We start from the raw sequence: 9,801 nt of genomic DNA on the forward strand, positions 1-9,801 counted from the left end.
ATGCTTGGAATAATTCCGCTTCCGTTTGCAAAGCCGCAGCCTCAGACCCGCCGCGCACGCCGCGTCCGCCCGGCGCCCGCTCAGAGTCCCGACCGGCCCGCGGCTGCCCGCTTCGTCGCCATGGCCACCTCCCCGCAGAAGTCGCCGTCTGTCCCCAAGTCCCCCACTCCCAAGTCGCCCCCGTCCCGGAAGAAAGATGACTCCTTCTTGGGGAAACTCGGAGGAACTCTGGCCCGGAGGAAGAAAGCCAAGGAGGGTGAGTGCGGCCCGGGCCGGCGAGCTGCCGGGCGGGGGGCCGAGGGGCCCGGGCTCCTCGGGCAGGGCGGGAGCGCGCCGCAGGTGCCCGGCGCCGGGGAGGGGGGCGCGCGGCGGTGCGGGCGCGCGCTGCCCGGGAATGTCTCACGGGGCCGGGCCTCGCCGCAGCCCTGCTCTGGGTCGCTCGGGCGCTGCCCTCCTGGGCCCCGCGGCGATCGGGTGTGGCGACTCGGGCCTGGAACCAGGAGACGCCCGCGCTGGGCCGGGGGCCGAGGAGGCGGCCGGGCCCGCCAGCCCGGAGGCGGCGTCCTCCCCTGGGCCCCAAGTCCCCGCCTTCTCCGCGCCGAAGGCTGGCAGTTTCCAAGTTTCTTCTGAAACTTTAATGGGCGCCGTCATTCTCACTTTTTGCCTTTATTGGTCTTTGAAATCAGATCATTTCCTAGACCTGCTGAAGTGTACGGTAGCAGCCTTGGCCTCTGGATCTCTCGTCCGTCCCCAGGGCCCAGCAGGGCTCTATTAATGTGTAGATCAACACCAAATGTTTGTCGAACGAATGAGTGGAGAGGTGGCTGTCCTAGCGGTCCCGCCTTGTGATAAATGATAAACTCACACCCAAGGAGAAAACCTCGATTAGACACACAGACTTGTAGCATCCTGGGATCTGATCTGACCCTTCTGTGAACTCAAGAGTTAAGGGCTCTCGCAAAAACCATTTCCTTTTTCTCACCAGGGTGAATTGAGGTGATCTTATTTTTTTCCAGGACAGTTTACATGTAAAATATTTTGTCCCATGGGCAGATTTTGCATCCTTTTTTTAAAAATTGAAGTATAGTTGATTTACAATATTGTGCTTGTTTCAGGTGTGCAGCATAGCGATTCCATATTTTTTGCAGATTATTACAAGATAATGGGTATAATTCCCTGTGCTATACAGTATATCCTTGTTGCTTATCTACTTTATATATAATAGTTTGTATCTGTAATCTCACACCCCTAACTTGTCCCTCCCCTCTTCTGTCTTTCCTTTGATAACCACAAGTTTGTTTTCTATGTCTGTGAGTCTGTTTCTGTTTTGCATATACATTCATTTGTATTATTTTTTAGATTCCACATATAAGTGATATCATATAGTATTTGCCTTTGTCTGGCTTAATTCGCTAAGCCTAATATTCTCTACGTCCATCCATGTTGCTGCAAATGGCAGTGTTTCATTCTTTTTTATGGCTGAGTAACATTCCACTGTATGTGTGTGTGTGTGTGTGTGTGTGTGTGTGTGTGTGTGTGTGTGTGTGTATATATATATATATATATATATATACACCACATCTATTTTTTTTAAACATCTTTATTGGAGTATAGTTGCTTTACAATGTTGTGTTAGTTTCTGCTGTATAACAAAGTGAATCAGCTGTATGTATACATATATCCCCATATCTCCTCCCTCTTGTGTCTCCCTCCCACCCTCCCTATCCCACCCCTCTAGGTGGTCACAAAGCACTGAGCTGATCTCCCTGTGCTATGTGGCTGCTTCCCACTAGCTATCGATTTTACATTTGGTAGTGTATATATGTCAGTGGTACTCTCTCACTTTGTCCCATCTTACCCTTCCCCCTCCCCGTGTCCTCAAGTGCATTCTCTACATCTGCATTTTTATTCCTGTCCTGCCCCTAGGTTCATCAGAACCATTTTTTCTTTTTTTTAGATTCCATATATATGTGTTAGCATATGGTATTTGTTTTTCTCTTACACCACATCCTATTAATTCCGTCATCTTTTGATAGGCACTTGGGTTGCTTCCACATCTTGGCTATGTAAATAGTGCTGCTATGAACATTGGGGTACATGTATCTTTTTGAATTAGAGTTTTCATCTTTTCCAGATATATACCCAGGAGTGGAATTGCTGGGTCATATGGTAGTTCTATTTTTAGCGTTTTAAGGAACCTCCATACTGTTTTCCAAAGTGGCTGCACCAATTTACATTCCTACCAACAGTAGACAAGGGTTCCCTTTTCTTCACATCCTCTCCACCATTTATTTGTAGCATCCTGATTTTTATTTTGACTAATGAGGTGACAGTCGGAAAAAGGGCTAGTGGCTGGTGTGTAGGTAGAAGATGCTTAGTTAAAAAATTTTTTTATTTTCATAGACTTCAGTGGTTTGGGAATAAACATTTTTATGTTTGTGATGATGGTATGTAAAATAAGTTTCATGTTCCTGAGTTATCTTAAAGCATGAAAAAGAACTCAGTGTTGAGAATTATCAAGTCTGATACAAAGAACTAGACTTCTATTCTCTATATTGAATTGAGAAGCAGCAAAACATATCCCCAAAAATGTCCCTGCCCTCCCCCCAGTGTGCTTAATTTGGAAAACCGTTGTGTGAGTAGTGTGTAACATATTGGTAACATATTGTGAAATCCTGGTTTGGAGAGTCTTTTGCTAGGTATCCCTGTAACTTTTTCCTACAGTGTTCCCGATATGGGCTCTCCAGCTTGAGACTGGGCAACTGAGAATTACTGAAGCTCATGACCTACCAGATGTGCTCACCCCACTTTGCCAGCTCTTTAGAAAAGTTTACTCTATATTGAGCTCAAAGGTGGTCTCTCTGTATGTACTACTATTCTGTTCATGCAGCCGGGAGAACGAGTGGGATGGTGGCTCTTCACTTTCTCCAAGTGGACCAGCCTGTTTTGTGGAGCCCCTTGATCAGTCCAAACATCCTCTGTTCCAGTAGCTGGTCCTCACAGATGAGCTTCGTGGCCCCCTGGTATCCTATCTTTTCAGTTTCAGTCAGGGTCCCTGCAAGAAACAGAAGGGCACATTAGTTGGGATTTTAAAAATAATGTGGTGAAGGGACTGTTTACAGAGATGTGGGCAGGGTGAAGAGAACCCAGAAGGATGCTGAGACACCTAGGAGCTACCACCAAGGGGAAGCCATTACCACCCCTAGGCCTGAAGGGCCAGGGGAGCAAACCGCAACCCACTGAGAGCTGGAGCTATGGAAGGGGCGCTGCCTGTAGAGGGACACAGCCACTGTCGGAAATGTGGAGATGGAGCAGGGAGACAGTGGTGCAAGAGATACTTGCATGTTCTCTCTCTCCTTGCCCTTGAACCTCTTGCTGGTTCTTCCCATTGGCCAGACCCCGTGGGAAGTCACCAGGGCAAGGGAATCTGGGTGATGCAATACGTCGAGGTCAGCTCCCTTAGGGCGCAGAGCAGTGCAGAGAGTAGATCATAGTGGGAGTGTTGAGAAGCGGAGAATAACTAGCAGACTCTCAAAGTGAGCTGCCCAGAAGTCAACATAGTATGGTGGTAGAGTCCGGCCCATTAGGACAGGGCTGCCACCTCCTTTGTTCTAGCAGAGATACCACATTCTGTTAATGCAGCTGAGGCTGCTTTTCTTTATTCTGCCAGCAACATCACAGCTATCTCTGAGCTTGTTACCAGGTTACTCAAAGACATTTTAATGTTTGTTGCTCCTAAATCATTCCCTTCCCTATCTTGGATTGGCTCAGTTGGGTTTTTGAAACCAAGTGCAAGATCTTATTTTTATCCTTGTTATAGTACTTAACTGTTAAGTCCTGATTCTCTTATTCAGTCTATTAGCTAATCCAGGGGTTGTAAGGGGGTGAATGGAAGAGCATGTGCTTCTTCTAAAGGGATGCCGTCACCCAGCTATAGCTGCTTGCTGCTACACGGGGTGGTCCTGCAAAGCCAAAGACGGCAGTGGGGTTGGTCTGAACTGACCTGCCCTTGGCGAGCACGTGCTGGATCTCAGTGATCGGTGCTTTCCCTGTCAAGGGCCCACTAACCATCTCTCCAGTAACAATAAGGCTAGGTCTTGCTCTGGATCCGGTATAAACTCACAGCTCTGTGCTTTGCAGACTGCCTTCTTCCATGTTCCCCCTAGTGTTCTGGAACCTCCCATTCTCCATGATTCCTCAAGATCATGGACGTTGGTCTATCCACAAATTTCCCCAGTGCTTTGGCGTAGAATTCTCCTGGGCCCAAGGACTCCCATTCATTCACTTGAAACCTGTTGTGTCTCACAGTCAGATACATGTTAGAATATTTAGGTCAATAATTTCATATTAAAAGTATGTTTTCCTAAGAATACCTACTAACATATATCATAGAATGACTGGAAGTCTCATAAGAAAATAGTAAAACTAATGATCACTCCTGTGTTTCATAAGAAAAAATAGCATGAGGGAGGCAAGACAGAATAGAGGCTAAAAGCATGGTCTTTGGGACCAGACATATTTGGGCTTGATTTCTGGTCTGGCTCTTTATTTATTGCTATGACTTAGCACAAGTTCCTCAATGCTTCGAAACCTCTGTTTTTTCATCCATAAAATGGGAATAAAAATTCCTTCCTTACATGGAGGTCGTGAGGCTTAAATGAGACAAAGCATGGCACAAATAATGGAAGCTATTAAAATTGACAGCTCAGTTTTAAGTAGTCTTTAAAATTTGAAATAGTCTTTTCATCATGGACTGCAAGAAGATTCCACAGGTTCTGCAAAACGCTTCACACGACAGTATGAAGCCTGTGTAGCACGATTTTGGTCCTTTAGAAATTAGGGATCTTTCTTTGCAAGTCGGATCATCCTGCTTCCCAAAGATGTCACATTTCAGCATTTAAAAATATCTGGTCCCATTCTCATGAGTTGTAGCTAGGTAGCTTTTGTTTTTCCTCTGTGGATCTTCTCGTCTTGGGTTTCCAGTCCCCATTTATGCTGTGTAGTTCTTAGACTAGCCTTTCAGAGTCTACTTGCCAAAGGGCTGCTTTTCACCTGCCTTCCTCCAAATCTGTCCTCACGACTTGCTCTTTCCAGGAATGTCATCTTGAATTGTATCTCCCAGCTGAAGGTGCCCTAGATCAGGCCTGCAGCAATGGTTCTTCCTATATTTTAACCACTTATTTGTTATCCCTCAGAGTTTTTACATTTTGTCTGGTGCCCAAAGTGTACCATTTTGGTTCTCATTGGCTGTCCCGTGTAACTGGGGGAAATCCCCAAATTCTGCAATAGATTTATGGTTTCTAGAGTGAGCAGAAGCCTCAGCATTGCTGAGCAATCCTTCTCTCCTAATCAGCTTGCATCTTCATTTTCCAAAGTGCCAGGTTGAAACCCTTGTCACTCAAGCTCTTCCCCAGACCTTGAGATAGAAAATTAAGTGCCAGGTATGAACTTGTTCAAATTTTCTTCACCCCCTGCACCCGCCAGTCCCTTCTGTATCTACACCTGTCCTTTCCTGTTCCCTCCCTCTCTTAGTCCCCTCCGAGGAGGTCCTTTCTTCCCTTGCTCATGAGGCCCTTCACTTCCACTTCTTCCCAGACTTGGCATAGCCATATCCTTTTTCTCATATCCCCAATCTTTTTCATGCCGCTCTAGCACCTTAACATCTGCAAATATACTTGAGTCTTTGCCGTTTGTAGACACTCCCGATGCTGGTTTCCTCTTAGTTGCTCACCAGAGGCCTTGGAAAAGTTGTCTGCACTGGCTTCCCCTTTCTGAGCTCCTAGTCACTTGCTGATCCGCTATTCCCATTCTTTCACCAATTATTTATTGAGTTGCCTGCCATGTGCCAGGCACTGTGTTAGGTGCTGGGATATGGCAGGGAAAAAACAGACAGACATCCCTGCCTTCATGAGCTTGCCTTCTAGTAGAAAAGACAGATCACAAACAAGATAAATTGGTAAAATGTACGTATTGTATTAGAGTAGTGATAAGTGCTCTAGAGCGAAATAAAGCAGGGAAAGGGGAAATGGAGTGTTGTGGAGTGAGGGAGGAGGGATGGCTGACAGTTTTACATAGGGTGGCTAGAGAAGGCCTCACCGAGAAGGGTTTACTTGGGTAAGGTCCTGAGGAAGTGAGGGAGCACAGTATGTATATCTTGTAGGAGAACACTGCAGGCAGAGGGAATGGCAGATTCAAAGACCCTGAGGCGGGAGTGGGCCTGGTGTCTTGAGGACAACTGTGAAAGGTGGTGAGATCTCAGGGGTAACTAGAGTGAGGGGACAGCTGTGTAGTGTTCTGGAGGCCATCGTAAGCCTGGGGCCTTTACTCAGAGTGACGCGCGAAGTTTTGTGCCGAGGAGTAATATGACCACGCTTGCTCTGATGGTGGTAAGTGGCCGAGGGGGGCAGGAGTGGAAACAGGGAGGTGAGTTAGGAGGCCACTGTAATGATCCAGGTGAGAGACAGAGGTGGTCTGGCACTAAGCGGTAGCAGTGGAGGGGTGAGCGTTCTGGATATAGTTTGAAGATATAGTGGATAGGATCTGTTGGATTCTATCCACTATATGGATAGATCGGATATCCATCCACTATATGGATCTATCCACTACATGGATCCTATCCACTATATGGATAGATATAGTGGATCCTATCCACTATATGGATAGATCGGATGGAAGGTGAGAGAGTAGAATCAAGATGACTCCAGGGTTTGGGTTTGAACAAACCCAAAGATGGAATTGATGTTAACTGAGTTGGAGAATTCTACAGGAAGAGCTGATGTGGGGAGAAAGAGCAGGACTCTCTTGGACCTGTTTAGTTAGAGGTGCCCCCTGGACTTCCCAGGGCCATATTGAGTTTGCAGTTGGTTTTAGGAATCTGGCTCAGGGGAGGGTTCTGGGCTGGAGACATCTCTGTATGTAGGTGCACTTAAAGCCATGAGACTGAAGGAGATCATCAAGGAAGGAGTATAGGACTTTCCCACATTTAGAAGTTGGGAGATGAGGGGGAACCAGCGAGAGAGGCTGGAAAGGAGTGACCAGTGTGATAGGAGGGGAAGTGGGAGAGTGTGGACTCCTGGAAGCCAGTTGAAGAATTTATTCTGTTCCCAAGATTTACACTTCACTGGCCAAATTCTCCAGAATCCAGTCTCCTTTTCAGTCGTCACTCCACTTGGGCTCTTGGTGGCGTTCGTATTATTCAACTTTTTCTTTTTATAAATTTATTTATTTATGGCTGCGTTGGGTCTTCCTTGCTGCGCGCGGGCTTTCTCTAGTTGTGGCGAGCTGGGGCTACTCTTCGTTGTAGTGCATGGGCTTCTCATTGCAGTGGCTTCTCTTTGTTGCAGAGCACAGGCTCTAGGCGTGAGGGCTCTAGAGCGCAGGCTCAGTAGTTGTGGTGCTGGGCTTAGTTGCTCCGCGGCATGTGGGATCTTCCCAGACCAGGGATCGAACCCATGTTCCCTGCATTGGCAGGCGGATTCTTAACCACCAGGGAAGTCCCTCAACTTTTTCTTTTCCTTAAAATTCTCTTCTCCCTTGATCTTATCCACACTGAATTGTTCCCTGTGTCTATTTTTTTCGGACTCCTTCTCGGGCTTCTGTTATTTGTTTACCTCTCAGCAGCATTTCCCGGGGTCCTGACTTCACCTGCTTTGCCCTCTCATTCTCTTTTCCTCTCCATGGATTATCTCACTTACTCCCATGGCTTCAAGGACCACCTGCCCATTTGTGGTTCCCCAATCCACATCTCAAGTCCAGATCTTGCATCCAGATACATCTTTCCACTGTCTCCTGGATGTGTCATGGGATCCTCAGATTCAGCATGCCTGTAATGGAATTATTATTTGTCCCACTTGCCCAAATCTGCTTCTCCTCTTCCACCATCCCACCAGCTGCCTAAGGGGGAAAGGTTGGAGTTGTCCTCTGTTTCAGAGGTCAGCAACTTTTTTCAAAGAGGCAGATAGTAAATATTTTAGACTTTGCTGGCCCTCTGGCCTCTACACAGCTCTGCCCTTGAGGCCACAGATGATAGGCAGATGAACCAGCGTGGCTGTGTTCCAATAAAACTGTACTTATGGACACTGAAGTTTGAATTTCACATAATTTTAATATGTCACAAAATATTCTTTTTCTTTTGTTCTTTTTCAGTCACTTGTAAAATATGAAAACCGTTCCTTGTACTGGGGCTGTGCAAAAATAGATGGAGGCTGGATATGGCCGTGGGCAGTAGTTCGCCCACCCCTGCTCTGTTTCATCCCCACAGCCAATCATCTCTCACGAAGTCCTGCTAATTCTGCCATCTAAATATTGCTGCCTTAATTCAGGCCTCATGACTGCTCTTTGTCTTCTTTGGGATTGCTTATTTTATTAAACTTTAGCGTCTTTATTTTCCACCTGAAGTATTGCCGTATCCACCCCACTAGTCTCCCTAGCTCTGGTCCTTTTTTGTTCAACCCACCCTTCATCCTTTTGCCGATATGTGGTTTTTTAAGCACCGAGATAACATCTCCCCAGCAAACTTCCTAGCGTGGTGTTAAGTCCTTCACAGTTTTTCCGTGGTCTGCCCTTTTTTTTTTTTTTTTTTTTTTTTGCGGTACGCGGGCCTCTCACTGTCGTGGCCTCTCCCGTTGCGGAGCACAGGCTCCGGACGCGCAGGCTCAGCGGCCATGGCTCACGGGCCCGGCCATGGCTCACGGGCCCAGCCGCTCCACGGCATGTGGGATCCTCCCGGACCGGGACACGAACCCACGCCCCCTGCATCGGCAGGCGGACTCCCAACCACTGAGCCACCAGGGAAGCCCCGTGGTCTGCCCTTTTGGTCTAGTCTCCGTTATATCCCTTTCAAGAAGCCTCCACTTTAGCTATACGAAACTGCTCTTCATTCCCCAAACACATCATGTTCTTCCACGTGTTTTCACCTTTACACATGTGGTTCCATGTTTCTGGAATGACCTGCTTCCCTTCTCTATGCAACAAACTCCTGTTCAATCGTTGAGACCCAGCTCACGTATCCCGTCCTGCTTGATGCCTTCTGTAGCTCCCCTAGGAAGAGTGAGGCGCTTCCCTTTGTGCTGCCGTTTGTGGCTGTGCATATGCCACATCATGAAGAGGGCTCTCCTCCTGTGCCCCTCCTGCCTGGCATAGTGTTTAACACATAATGATATTGCAATTTCTATGGAATGCATTTCCCCGTGTTTACCTTGGTGAAAACAGCCCACCACTAACTGGTTGTGTAATCTTAGACAAGTCTCTTCCCCTTTGCCCGTTTCTAACATCAGGGGATTAGGCTAAGTAACCTTTCAGGGCCCTTGCAGCTCTGGTATTCTATGACTTCTGAGCTCTCATTTCACCAGGCTTCTCTCAAATTCAGTTTTATTGTCTGTGTAGGGTGGTCTGGGAGTGACATCATCACAAAGACCTCTTTCTTCCCTCCACTAATGAAGGCACCTCTGTGTCGGGAGGAGGAGATGGAAACCAGGATAAGTGGGCTGCGGCCCAAGGACACCTCCATATTAGGAATCGGTCTCCTTGTCTCATGGAATATCTCCATTTGGTTAACAAGCGCAGCTCATAATTATGTTTTAGCCATTAGTACAGGAGGAGAGATGAAATCCTTATGTAAACATGTGTAAGCATCTAAAATCTCCACTTACTGCCATGGGAAAAAGAACATAGTTGGGGAAAGCGCTACAACAATTTTAATAATAAAAGGCTTTAAAAATACTTTAAAAAATAAAAATAAAATACCTTAAAAAAAGATGTAAACATTCTCTTACTTATTCAATATGTTCTGTAGCCTGCAGT

The 9,801-nt window shown here is 46.9% G+C and overlaps 1 protein-coding gene across 1 annotated transcript in view; it reads left to right on the forward strand.

Annotated features, from left to right (window-relative positions):
• The window catches only part of PARVA (parvin alpha), a 182,810-nt gene continuing 173,009 nt past the window's right edge, over window positions 1–9,801 (forward strand). The window contains exon 1 of the mRNA XM_007471412.1: window positions 1–256. Coding sequence (XP_007471474.1) covers window positions 1–256 — 256 coding nt within the window. The remainder of the gene's footprint in view (window positions 257–9,801) is intronic.

This window comes from Lipotes vexillifer, unplaced genomic scaffold, assembly GCF_000442215.2.
Source record: "Lipotes vexillifer unplaced genomic scaffold, Lipotes_vexillifer_v1.1 scaffold6, whole genome shotgun sequence".
NCBI lineage: Eukaryota > Metazoa > Chordata > Mammalia > Artiodactyla > Lipotidae > Lipotes > Lipotes vexillifer.